The sequence below is a fragment of the Hydra viridissima genome, unplaced genomic scaffold, assembly GCF_058129835.1.
Source record: "Hydra viridissima isolate aposymbiotic clone 2 unplaced genomic scaffold, HvirCarnegie_v1 scaffold_3, whole genome shotgun sequence".
Lineage (NCBI taxonomy): Eukaryota > Metazoa > Cnidaria > Hydrozoa > Anthoathecata > Hydridae > Hydra > Hydra viridissima.
In genome coordinates this window covers 19,798,029-19,812,465 of record NW_028324302.1, presented here as the reverse complement: position 1 = coordinate 19,812,465, position 14,437 = coordinate 19,798,029, and the positions used below count along the sequence as shown (strand labels likewise).

General features: G+C 29.0%; 2 protein-coding genes across 3 annotated transcripts in view; both read right to left on the bottom strand.

Annotated features, from left to right (window-relative positions):
- Positions 1–14,437, bottom strand: part of LOC149891335 (uncharacterized) — a 216,200-nt gene that overhangs the window by 54,043 nt on the left and 147,720 nt on the right. Inside the window, exon 1 of one of the 2 annotated variants that reach the window (XM_090083007.1) lies at positions 1,390–1,509. The exons of the other annotated variant lie outside the window; for it this stretch is intronic. The gene's annotated coding sequence lies outside the window, so the exon portion shown is untranslated. Of the gene's footprint in view, positions 1–1,389; positions 1,510–14,437 lie in introns of those variants that run through there. 2 annotated transcript variants of the gene reach the window in all.
- On the bottom strand, positions 7,191–10,355 carry LOC145186089 (uncharacterized). The gene is made up of 2 exons (XM_090083003.1): positions 10,285–10,355; positions 7,191–9,401 (listed from the first exon to the last, which is right to left on the bottom strand). Exon 2 carries the CDS (start codon positions 9,387–9,389, stop codon positions 7,296–7,298), a length of 2,094 nt encoding a protein of 697 aa, XP_089939129.1. The 5' UTR covers positions 9,390–9,401; positions 10,285–10,355; the 3' UTR covers positions 7,191–7,295.

Sequence of the window (14,437 nt, the reverse complement as noted above, 5' to 3'; positions counted from 1 at the left end):
TGGGAGACTTATTGTACAATGTTCAATATTGAAACCTACTTTACTTATTTTTCAGAATAAACTTCATGACTTTTCTTAGCAAATAGCTGAGTAGTAACTTTTTTTCGATTAAACAAAAATAACCTTTTAATTAAATTTCTTGGCAGCTCTGCGAACATTCTGACTTTAAAACAAGATAGCAAAACTTTTTCTCTCATTAAAGTTGTGCATTTCCATACATATTCTAAAGGCGATAATTCAAATAAAAACTCAAAACTGTCTTTAAAATAGGGAACCAAAAATTGTCATTCTAATATATTTGTAAAAAATCTACTGTGTTGTTAAAGTAGTGTTTCAGTTAATTAAATATCTGGAGCACAGTTCGATTATTTGTGTTGATCTTTGAACGGTTAACTTTCAACTTGGTTTAAACAAATTTTCTTGTTATCTCTGCATTAGAGCTATAAGTTAAAGTTTCTACCAAACTGAGATTTTGTAAGGAAACGTTACGTTGGCTTCAGTCTTTTTTATTTTGTATAGTTTACATTAATTAATTCATAAAAAGCTTAGAAATTAACTGGTTGCTTAGCGACTTGTTTGGCAAAGATGCTGAAACATTTTGAGTAGTTCTATATTGTTTGCAGCTAAACAAGTTGTTATTGGAAATATTTTTTCTGATGCAGCTAATGTAACTCGCATCCCGTACGATCAAGAATGACTCCTTTCTCTGAGTAGAATAGTTATTCATAAAAGGAGTTTTTTCTAACAATAACACAGGCCGAAAGTTTCCACTGCGGCACAAAACCTACTTAGTAGAATGGTAGCAGGGTTTAAATTAAAATGTAGACAACAAGTTGTTTCTTCGATTTAAGATATGGCATTAATTTATACTTCAAAACACATTTTTATCTTCAAACATCTAAATTTCTCACAGCTTACTTTAATCCCGTACAATATAAGTTATTAAAAATCGGTATTCAATTTGTTAAAGCATTGTTGTTATCTTTTTAGTCATACACTTTAATCATCATCAAAAGCGTTTACAAAAATGTTGAAGGAAATAAACTTTGGTTCTAGAATGATTTTGTAAATTTACATTGTCTTTACATTATAATCTTATGCCATTAAGTTTACTTATTGCGTGAATAGGAAACCGCAAAGTCAACCTTGAACAATTTAAAGTAAAACTGTTTGTGTTAATTCAACCCGCGTTTTTTTAGGAGTCTCAAAATAGCTAAGATTGCTAAACCTAATGTTAATTGCATGTAGCTCTTTGAAGCAATTATTGCGCGACCCTGTTTTTGTTTATGATCAATAAAATTAAAACATTTTCTCTCTGCTTGTGACAAGTTCATTAAAATAAATTTTTGCACTGCTAAAAAGTCGAATTACACCAAAGTATCAACTTACATTAAAATGCAGATGACAGAATAGAGATTCATACTTTTGTCAATTTTGTTGGCGCTGTTAAGTTTTGAGCTGAAATTAGCTAATTGGCTAATGGCTCAATAAATGGACGTGATAGTTTAAATGCGCATGCTCGTGACACGGACATGCGTATTCAAATAATCAAATAATGAAACTTTGAATGCGAAGTTTCAAGATCTCTGAAAACAATCTGAATGGCATTTGCTGAAATAGAAGCTCATTAGAACTTAATTGAAATTCAGCGTAGTATTTGTATCAACTTTTATTGCATGTTAAACTGTTTTCGAAATAGTACATTCAAATTCGAATCTTCGGTATAAATTTTATTATTGAAGATTATCTTAAGTCATAAATATTATCTTTAGATAATATTTATGACTTATCAATTAACTTAACATAAATTTATGACTTGACATAAATTTATGAAATAAGAAAACTTTTTACAATTTAGCAATCACTTAAACAATGTAATAATTACGTAACACATGTTTAATATTTTTTTAACAACTTGTCTTTAGTACTGACTAAAAATATTTCTCCGTGAATTGAAATTCAAAGCATCAAACATTGCTTTAATTCCTCATCTTGGCACATGGGTGTAAAGTCTTGGATAAGTTTTATTCCTCTCTCAGCAAAATCATTTAGAACAGTTAACATTTCTACGTATTTTTTTAGGACTCAATATCCAGAAAAATTATTCCAATCTCTAAAATAAAATATATACAGGCATTTTTAAACATTTTAAATCCTGAAAAAATTAATAAGTTAAATTAATTAAGAAAAAAATTTACTTTGAGCTAACATGCATTCATTCTGTTTTTATTGCAGATATATTTAGCTGTTGAATTACAGTGTCCGACAAAAAAAAGATTAGGTAAACTCTCAAAAAATTACAACCAAAAAGAATGACAATAAAATTGTCTTTACAATATATGTATTTTTCAACATTATTTCAGGAAGAAATAATTCATTTCAATAGTGTATCTTTAATATTCTAGAAATATCTTTAATCAAACTACAACCACAAGTTTATGTCATTTTATTATTTGTCAATTAGAGCTTGACATGTCGAATTCCGGACAAACTTTTTGGCGAGTTGTGAAAAAAAAAATTATTGTGAGCGAAAACGTAATCCTAAATTATTTTTTTTGCTTCAATTGTCGCTTTTTCTTTTAAAGCACCAAAGTCGAACAATGCGCCAGACAACTTAAAAAAAGATAAGAAAACAACTCACTGAGTTTGAAAAGGGCCAAATTGTGGCATGGCATGAAAGTGGATACACTGACCATGAAATTGGAAAAAAATTGAATCGATGGTGCACAACAATTCGAAGATTTCTGTTCAAGTATTATCTGACGGGAAGTTTTAAACGCAAAGAAGGGAGCGGAAGAAGGCGTAAAACAACTGCCAGAGAGGACAGTTTAATTATAAGAGAGGTTCGAAAGAATAGAAAGATAACAGCGGCTGAAATAAAGATAAATTTTAAACTGGATGTTGACGAACGGACGGTTCTTCGTAGGATCCATTCTTTTGGGAAATTTAAATCTTACTGGAGCGTTAAAAAACTATTTATTTCTGAAAGTAACCGGAAAAAAAGACATCATTGGGCAAAGCAATATCAGAATTGGACAATCGAACAATGGAAAAATGTTTAATGAAGTGATGAGTCACCATTTTGTTTGCGCTTCAGTGGACGGTCGCGTGTTTGGTGGTTTCATAATGAACGTTACAAACCATTAGTAACACAGCCAACAGTAAAGCACGATAAAAAAGTGAATGTATGGGGATGTTTTACTTCATCGGGTGTTGGTTGTTTGTATAAAGTTCCTTGTATTATGGACAGTAAAATGTACAAACAAATCTTAATTCATCAACTGATACCTAGTGCAAATAAGCTCTTTAAACATAAAAATTGGGTCTTTCAGCAAGATTATGACCCGAAACATACGGCAAACAATGTGAAACATTATTTGAAGAACAAAAAGTTAGTGGTTCTTTCTTGGCCAGCTCAAAGTCCTGATCTGAACCCTATTAGAAATCTCTGGAGTATATTTGATCATGGAATCAAGACAAGAGCTCCAAAAAATGAAGAAGAGTTGTTCCAAATTTTTCAAAATCAATGGAAGAACATTTCTGGGGAACTCTTACAATCACTTGTTGAGAGTATGCCTCGTCGGTGTAAAGCAGTGATCAAAAGCCGTGGCTTCACCACAAAGTATTAGTTTGATCTATTTCGTTATTTCAATAAAAGTTCTCAAATTTTCGTCATTTTTTCTTGTTTTTTTTCTGTCTAAGAATCAATGCAGAAAATAAAAACTTTTTGTTTTTTTCTACATCAGTTGTAAAAACTTAGTTGAGTTTTCTTGCATGTCTATCTAAGCTTCTTTTGTCAGACACTGTAGAATCCAACTTTGAGATCCAACAAGGTCCCATATATAATTATATATTACATTAGCTATAATTACCTATTACATTAGTTAGCTGCAATTGGAAATGGACATATGTTCCAGATTTTCTCTAGTGACAAAAGAACACAAGCACTTTTAAGAAACTATATCCTCCAGGGTTATTACAACCAATTTCAAAACTCCCAAAGAGAAATTTGCAAGAAACTATATCATTGAGTTTATATTGGAACTTTTCTTTTCTCGTTTTAATTAGTTTGCCATGTAAATATTGTAGAACTTGCTCCCCAGAAGGCAATTGAGATAATGTTAGTGTCTCAATTGTATGGTTAATCAAAAAAACTTCATGTTTCAATCTTTTATCTTTTCCCATTTTATTCTAAATATTACATAATATTTGTTTCTACTGTAGATTTGTTTCTTATTGTAGATATATTTTTTTTTTTCGCTAAATTAAAACATAAAACAGGAAAATAATAAAAATTAAAAACAGTTTTTCTACTCTAAGAAAGCTTAAAAACGTCACGAATATTTGCGATCTTAATAAAAGTTTTAAGAAATGGGATCAAACTCAGGATCTAAAACGCTTGAGCATAGTCTAAAATTTATTCAATAACTATAAGATTGGGCCTAAAATAATCATATAGACCTACAAATCGGATAAAAAACAGTGCCGCAAAGATGTCAATTTTTAAAGGTATTTAACCAGTAACAATATGGTTTTTTGAGGTAAAAATTTGATCTTTGAGCCCATTTAGCAGGGTCTAAATATTGTGTAAATGAGTTAAGTATTGTTTTTTAATAATCACAGAGTATACCCACAGCACACTGATAACAGTATCTTTTAATTTTCGAAAATAAGGGGCGTTTGACCCAACCCTAAGATATATATATACATATATATTTATATGTATGTATATATATATATATATATATGTATGTATATATATATGTATATATATATATGTATATGTATATGTATATATATATATGTATATGTATATGTATATATATATATATATATATATATATATATATATATATATATATATATATATATCTGTGTGTGTGTGTGTGTATGTGTGTGTGTGTGTGTGTGTGTGTGTGTGTGTGTGTGTGTGTGTGTGTGTGTGTGTGTGTGTGTGTGTGTGTGTGTGTGTGTGTGTGTGTGTGTGTGTGTGTGTGTGTGTGTATTCATTATTTATCTTTATTAATATTCCCCCATTAAGCGCCCCATTTTTCGAAGATTTCATAAATAGAAATTCCTGAAACTTATCAAATCAGAAGTGGAACACTTTAAACATAGCAAAGACGGCACCTAATAATAAAACGGGAAGAAATTTGGCTACTACATTATAAGCTTAATATTATGTCTAGAAAATGTTTAGCCTAGTACTACTCCAGTTAGTCCTCCTTGCGTAAGTAAGAAAATAAAATATGCTGCTCATAGGATAGGGGTATAAATCTTTATTTGTTCACCATAGCTTGTTGCTAACCAGCTAAAAATTTATATTCCTGTGGATTTTGCAATGACCATGGTAGATGGTGTAAAATATATTTTAGTGTCTATTTACATTCCAGTTGTAAACATGTGGTGTGCTTAAACTGTAAATCATAAAAATGCTATTGCAAATTTTAAATAGATTTTCCCTAATTAAGCGAAAGCTTTGTCTTTTGAGCCAAATATTGGGATAGTTTGTGAAACTGTACCAAAATTTGGAATTATGAAAATATATACTTCTGGATGTCCAAAGAATTAAAATAAGAATTGAAAAAATATTGGATCTCTTCCTCCAGCCGGGTCAAAAAAAGTAGTATATAGTATCTATCAGTGAGTAGCATAGTTATAAATCTGCTAATATAGGTAGCGAAAGTAAAATTAAAAATGCGATGATTAATACTGATCAAAAAAATAAAAAAATAAATAAAAAATCAATTATTTATTATTAGATTATTAGTTAGAACATCATTTATAGGGTGGGAAGGGGAGGGATAATTCTTTTTTCATTAATTATTTTTTGATATTTAGAATTCAAATTGATAAATCAGCTATAAAATTACTGATGGTAAACAAAATTGGAGATTTCGGATTTTTATTTTAAATTTTATTAATCTAATAAATATTGTCTCATTCAAAGTTAGTGATATATTTTGAATATTTTTCAAAAAAAAGACTCGATACAAATATTAATTTTTTATCATTACTATTAATAGGTGTAATGGGAAAGCTTGCAGAATAAAATTTTTCTGTGGATTTCTGATGCCGTGGAAGGTACAACTCCAGTTTCTCCTTTAATTCATTCAGCTACTATGGTTACAGCTAGTGTTTTATTAGTTATGAGAATATCTCCTTTATTTGAATTTGGCTCTTCTTTATTAGTAATAACAATTATAGCAGGAAGTTCAACTTTTATTTTTTAGCTACTGTACGCATAGCTCAAAATGATTTCAAAAAAGTAATAGCATATTCAACTTTAGTCAGTTATGATGTATGATTGTGAAACGCGGTTTTTCTAAATAAAGTCTAAGCTCAATTCATTTAATTAATTATGAATTTTTTAAAACTCTATTGTTTTTGAGTGATGGTTCAATTAATCATTGCATAAATGAGCCAAGTTCAATTAATCATTGCATGAATGAGCATAATAAACAAGAAATGAGAAAATATTTAGGCTTCAAAACTTTTAGTCGACTATTACTTGTTTTCGTAGCAGTAGGTTTTATAGCTTTAGTTGGTTTGCCATTACTATCTTGGTTCTTCTCTAAAAATTTGATTCTGAAAGTTGGAATTTTTTTCAAAATTTTTATTTTCCTCATTTTCATTAAGTTCAAGTGCAGTACACATTACTACTTTTTACTCCTTAAGAATAATATTCTTAACTTTTTGTAAATTTTCTCAAAGAAAGTAAATATAATTATGAGAATATATATCAAGATAGTTTTAAAACAACAATTAGGGCAAAGTGCCCAATTAATGGCCATAAATTTCTTATTGATAGCCGTGAAGAATGCCTTAATCTAACGGAGCTTTTATTTTTTCACTGTTACATTGGTGACAAACGGCTTTACCTAAAAAAAGTCCTAGTTAGTACTAAAATATGCTTCATTCAGAGAAAAATGTATTTAAACAGAGATTTCAATTTCGTACCAATTAATGGCCGGGTAGACCAAATAGTAGCCAGCAAATTGAGAAATGGTACCTATTATGAGCCACCTACATAACCTATAACTGACATATCTAAGAATGCTTATATATCAAAAAGTATTATTTTATCAGATGATTATAGCCTAATAATGAACTAGGAACTACTAGATACTAAGAAAAAATTTTTTTAGTAAAAAGAGTATAGTAAAATATACTCTGTTTTGCTAAAAAATATTTTTTTCTTGGTTTATAGCAGTACTTTAACGGAGTGTTTATTTGTTATTCAAATTTAGCTAGTGTATCAAATAGGAAATAAAAAAAATCAGTTGAGAAATTTTTTAATTGCTATTAATCTCTTGAACTAAATTAGCTTTTTTAGATAATTTTTGTGTCTCTTTCTTCTGTTGTTCTTTTTCTTTTTTCTTTTTTAATCTTTTTTCTTCAGTTGCTTTGACTTTATTTTTTTTCTTTTCCTCATTATTCAATTTCGATTGCATAGCTTCTTGTGAAGTTAATACAAAATATTTTTGAACCTTTCTTCGATTTTCTTTTGACTTGATAGTATATATCTTTGGATAAGGCAAAATATCATTGTCACTATCATTAGCAGAACCCTTTGTACAAGACTGAATTGGTGTCAGAATAGGCTGAACAATAGCTTCATTTGGCATCTGATTATAATGAGAGGGGGTTTCATTGGTCAAATAACAAGGCTGGCCTGTGATTTCATTTGGCATAGAATTTGACTGAACAATGGTTTCGTTTAGAATTGGAATAGGAAGATCTGTGTTTTCATTTGACACTGGAATATCTATGTCAAAAACATCCTTTATGCATGAACTCTTTTTCAGTTTGAATTCTTTATATACTTTATACAAAGGATCTGGAATGTCATAACAATTCTGGATACAGAAGTTGAAAGTTGTAAACTGCTCATGTGTTAAATAAGTATCCCAAACCAAAGAAGCAGTATTATTGTAAAGGTTTACCAAATCAGTGTTATATGTTTTTTTATATTCAGACGTATTTTCAGATTTGTTTGCGCTTGATTCTATTTCAAAATCAACTCCCACTTCTATTAAACTTTCTGATGTTGTTATTCTAGTGTCAGTTTTGATAGGTTGCAAACTTGATTCAAGCAGATCATTTTCATCAAGCAGTTGTTGTATGGAATAGACAGAATTAGGCAAGTAAGCTGTGCTTGGAATAGCAGATGGATTGTATGGATATATGCCACACGATTGAAACCCTGAAATAATGTTATCAGCTGTGAGGGCTTGATCCCAGGCTTTCTTGAAAAGACCACAAAAATTAGGCTTGTCAACAGTAACTCCAGGATATTCATTTATCAATTCATGACAGATTTGATTGTAATATGTTTTAAGAGGACCAAATACTGTTCGATCTAGAGGCTGGAGCCAATGCGAACAATGTGCTGGCATTTCCACAATATGAATATTATTTTCAATTGCAACAGACAATAATTCAACTGAGTTATGAGAATCGTGACCATCAACTATGAGAACTTGTGGCCTATCTCTGCCTATGTTAGGCAAGAAAGTATTGGTGAACCAAAGATAAGCAATCCCTTGCTTTGTCCAACCTGTCTCACTAAAACTCCAATTTGAGCCTGAAGGTGCATCTGTAGTATTAAAAGATTGAAGAGACCTAATCGTTTTACCTTTTGCTATTAAATGTGGAGGCGCTAAATCACCTGCAGCATTTATAGCAGCAATAATGGTTATGGTTTCACGTTTTCCTGTAGTACGAGATTGAAGGTGTTTTGTACCTCTTTTTGCAACTATTTTTGGAGGTTTAAAGTCCATCTGTAACCCGGACTCATCCATATTCCAAATCAAAGATGGCTTTAAAAGTGCATGAGTCTCCTGCAAAACTTCATGAAGTGAATAGAAATATTTTGCTACTTTTGGAACAGACATGCATTGATGGCGAACTGATGAAGTACCTTCAGGCTTTTGCAAAACTAAATTTTTATGTCGCTTATTGAATGAGCGCCACCATTTTTCTGAAGGAGTTGAATGTTTAAACTTTAAATTGTGTTTCATGGCTAAATCAGAAGCATATTTTTTAAATTGTCTTTTTCCAAATCCAAATCCAAGTGTAGCCCTTGTTGCTGCATATTCAACTAACTTGTTCTCTAAATTGCTAGATAATATTGGACTAGGTCCAGGTCTAACACCAAGAACTGAATCTCCTCTAAAATATTTACCAAGAGTTGACCGGGGAACATTGAATTGTAATGCAGCTTCTCGTTGTGACATTAAACTATTTTCAACAGCTGTAATTGCATTTTTCATATCAACACTAGACCACTGAAATCTCTTAATCTTTGTCACTTTCTGGGTAAACTTTGAGTTAAAACTAGAGGCAGTTTTATTTTTTATTTTCTTGTTCCTTTTTGTGCTTTCCATGATTAAAATCAACTTAAAGAAATAACATACAAGCTTTAAAATATAGTATAAGACTTAAAAATGATTATATATATATATATATATATATATATATATATATATATATATATAAAGTATATAAAGTATATACATGTATTGTATAGATAAGTTACTATTTTATATATTTACTAGCTATATACTAAATTAATGTTACATCAGCACTTGCCTATATCTTATGTTTATATAAATAGCTGATGCATTTGAAATAAATTGGAAATCAATTTTACTTTATAGTGTTTATACAGTATAAATTACACTAAGATCCTAATATTAGCCACGTTAGTACCATACAAGAGCCACGGCTCTTATTTGGTCAAACGAGTGGCTATTAATGAGACTATTTGAGATCTTTGAGCTTGGGCTACATTTATGCTTCTTCCTTTCGTGTGTTGACAAATAAAACAGTTTACATAAACATAATAAACTAACAAAACAGATCAAAATATATCATAAAGCCGTACACGAAGGAATACTTCGTTAAATGCGTCTCAAAGTTGCTTGAAAAAAACAAAAATGAGTACCGCCGGTATAAAATATTTACTTCTACTAACCTTGACAAAAATAAGATTTCTACAAAATCAAGACTAATAGAAAAATTTACAAAAGCTCAAATAAAACATAGATATATCAAAGAAACACGAAATAATATTAATCAACTAGGTAAATGTCCCGCCAAGTAAATAAATGTAACAAAAGCTGACCCAAATTTGGCTCTTAATAAGACCCGGCCATTATTAGGTCACTTTGCCCTAGTTTGAGTTTACTAGCAACATTATCAATATTTCAGGTGTTTTCAACATGTTATATTTAGAGATCACTTTTATAATGATAGGTGATAGTGTTAATAAAACCTTACCTTCAATTCTTACTTTTTTAGCAATTATTTGTCGTATATGACTATACTTGAAAGCTTTTAATTGATGGAATATTTGCTTTAATAGATTTACAAAATGATTGTATTTTTTTTTAATTAGCAATTGACGTTGATTCATTAGTCAATAATTGTTTTTTTAAAAAAATTGTTTCTAAGGTGTTTTATTACTTAAAAACTTATACATAACCAAGCTTTAGAATATTTGGGACCAATTCATTTATATAATGGAATTAGTTTTTTATCAAATAAACTGCCTAATTTTATATCAATAAAATATATTCATTTATTTTGATTTTTTGTATTCTTTTTTGAAATTTTTATATTAGTATATTATATTAAAAACTTCCTCTGATTACGGAGAAATAAAATTACCAGAATTAATTATACGTTAGTAGAAACGTATAAATATGTAATTTAAGATGATAATGAATGATGTTTTAAACTTTAATTTTTTTAATTCCGATGACGCACAGCTTAAGCCATTTATTAACTTAAACAAAAAAAAACTCACAGCTGCAAAGAATATTATACAACTGACGTAACTTAGATCAATTGTAAATTTGTCTACTTAAATGCCAGTAGACGCGATGATGCTTTAAAAAACACATTTTTTTTAAGAAATAGGTTAAAAGTGTAAAGAATGATTAAGTACAATGCTAATTATTGATATAGTAAAATATGCAGGAATTCTAAACCCATTTGAAATTTTATGAAAAATCTATAAACTAGAAAAAATGATAATTAAACAGGATTATATACCCGGTAATATTTTTGTTTATCATAAATCTGAAAAGAATTTACTTTAAGAGGAAAATCAAACACTTTCGTTGTTTATTTTATCAAATTAGTAGAGTATGTAATTTAATTTCAAAATCTTCTTTACGTAAAATAATAATAATAGTAATAATATTAACAATAATAATAATAATAATAATAATAATAATAATAATAATAATAATAATAATAATAATAATAATAATAATAATAATAATAATAATAATAATAATAATAATAATAATAATAATAATAATAATAATAATAATAATAACAATAACAATAACAATAATAATAATAATAATAAAAATAATAATAGTAATAAAAATAATAATAATAACAATAATAATAATAATAACAATAATAATAATAACAATAATAATAATAATAATAATAATAATAATAATTATTATTATTATTATTATTATTATTATTATTATTATTATTATTATTATTATTATTATTATTATTATTATTATTATTATTATTATTATTATTATTATTATTATTATTATTATTATTATTATTATTATTATTATTATTATTATTATTATTATTATTATTATTATTATTATACCTATAATACCTGGGATAATTGTGGGATCCATCTGGGTTATCCCAGCTTAATACCAGCTGGGTTCCGAATGGGTTCTGTTTGCTATCCCTTCTGAATACCATCTGAATCCCGGCTGGGTCCCGTTTACGTATTCTGGCTGGAATCCCGGACGGGTCCCGTCTGGATTTCGCGGACAAAAACAGGCGGGATCTGTCTGGATTACCCGTACGGGCCCCGTCCTGCGGCCCGGCTGGGACCCACCCGGGTACTTTACGGGCTGGCTAGCTGGGAGAATGCCATCGCATGCAACTTACTGCTCCAATGGTGGCATAATTTAAACAAATTAGAGAAACAAGGGTAATTTTTGTTTTCTATTAATTAAAACCCAACTTATCAAAAAAACAATAGTAAAAATATTTGGTCTGTAAGCATAGTTCGTTGTGTTATTTTTGCATTGTTCGCATGTGACTTTTATCTTCTACTATCTATACCTGCGCATAAACAATGGCACCAAAATCTATATTTATGACTACAAACCCATGGTTCTTTAAGCATGATAGCCACTAAAGTTCATCATATAAAAACATTCTGTATCAAATTTAAAATCAACTTCATTTTACTTACTTTAGACTCTTGACTGCAGAACTTTTTTTAAATTACAAATTTTCTTTTCGCTTTTTTAACAAGTAAAACCTTTTCCGTATTACCTTTTTCTTTCGGCTCATCCTTTAAATCTTGAATACCCAATGCAGTATTTGTAGATCCAGTTTTTCCATTTGTTTGTATTTTTGCATTTTATTTCTGTTTTAGGGGTTGCTTAAGGAATTGGAGACCACTGATTTATACCAGATCTTAACCCTTGCGTCGAAACAGAAGATCCAATATATATGGAAGCTTCTAATATGGAAGAACTTATTTCAAAACATGTTGGTTTCTCAAGCTCATGTATTTTTCTCTTTGTTCATATACTGATCACCTTTTTCTGTAGATTGAAAGGATAAGTTACATCTTTTGCAAAAGTATGCACGGTATCGGCAGAAAAACCACTTTTTAAATATGAATTGCTTAAAAGACCAGTTACTTGAAAATATGTGACAAATCTGCCTCGATGTTATCTTATCCATGCTTGAATTTCTTGATCGTAATATATTTCTAACAGACCGAAAAACCAAAGTTAAGTGGTTGTGCACAGTGAGTTAAGTGTGCAGGAAAACAAAATAGTAAAATGCCATTTTCCTTTAGATATTCCAATTCATGCATGCATACATACATACATATATACATACATATGCACATACATACATAGATACATACATAGATACATACATAGATACATAGATACATACATACAAACATAGATACATACAAACATAGATACTTACATACATAGATACATAGATACATACATACATACATACATACATACATACATACATACATACATACATACATACATACATACATACATACATACATACATACATACATACATACATACATACATACATACATACATACATACATACATACATACATACATACATACATACATACATACATACATACATACATACATACATACATACATACATACATACATACATACATACATACATACATACATACATACATACATACATACATACATACATACATACATACATACATACATACATACATACATACATACATACATACATACATATGCCACCATAGTAAAACGTTACCATTATGGGATCTTAGTAAATAAAAGTAACCATCATAATATCATAGCAAAATGTTGCTAAAAAAATGTTTTTTACGACGAGGTGTCTACCTTACACTGGACATAAAATTAAAATAATTATACTTATAAATGTTCAAAGTTTGCAGATAAAATGAATGAAAATTTCTTTTCTCTATGATGTATAATAAATTTCTAATCTTATTATATAGAGATCAATTAAAACTAAAATGCCACATTCTGTAATTTTTGTTTGTTGATTACAAAAACATTCTTTCTGCAAAAGGGAGGAATTTTCACCAGGAAGGATGAATATACTTATATACGAATGTAGGTCTAATCACTAATGCACTAAAATCAATATTTTTGGAAAAACAATTAGTATGCCGTTAAAGGCACCATGTAATCACGGAAAAATCTCCCTAAAATATGGATATCTTAATTTTCACTATTGAAAGCTGTTAAAGTAGTTAAATTATACTCTCTCGTAAAAAAACAAATAAGCAGCTGGCAATAGCAATTTTTGAATTATTTAATATCGAAAGTACAGTTTAATAAGTAAAATATTTTCTTAAGCTATGCGAAAGTTCAAAAATAATTTAAAATTTCATATCAAATTTTCCCTTCCTAAAAATATTTTTAAAACGCTCATCATCTCATTCTGAGTCAGTTTAATTTAAAGGATAGCTAAAAATACAAGATTTTGCGCAGATCCTCTTCTCAGCAACTTTAAAAAATACTGCTTAAACAGTGCATGCCTTTTTTTTCACTGGAACATTTAAAGATGCTCATTCTTGCACTGGGAAATTTTAGGGAATTGAAATTTTTTTAACCACATTGAAGGTTTCTTGCGTGATGATTTTTACAAAGACTTTAGAAGGGACAGCCCGGGTTCATTACTTTGCTAATCTACTTGTATTTTTTGCTCCGTACGCTGAAAGCTAAGGTGTTTTTTTTTACATAAATTGATCAAGGACACCATTAACTTAGTGAGCTTGAATATTGATTTTGTGAATGACTCAGCACAAAACGATTGCGCTTCTTCCGATATCTTTAGCAGTTGAAATTTATTATATGTTGAT

Bases quoted from the DNA above. Each gene is read 5' to 3' on its own strand.
- LOC145186089 (XM_090083003.1), bottom strand. From the start codon at position 9,389: ATGGAAAGCACAAAAAGGAACAAGAAAATAAAAAATAAAACTGCCTCT.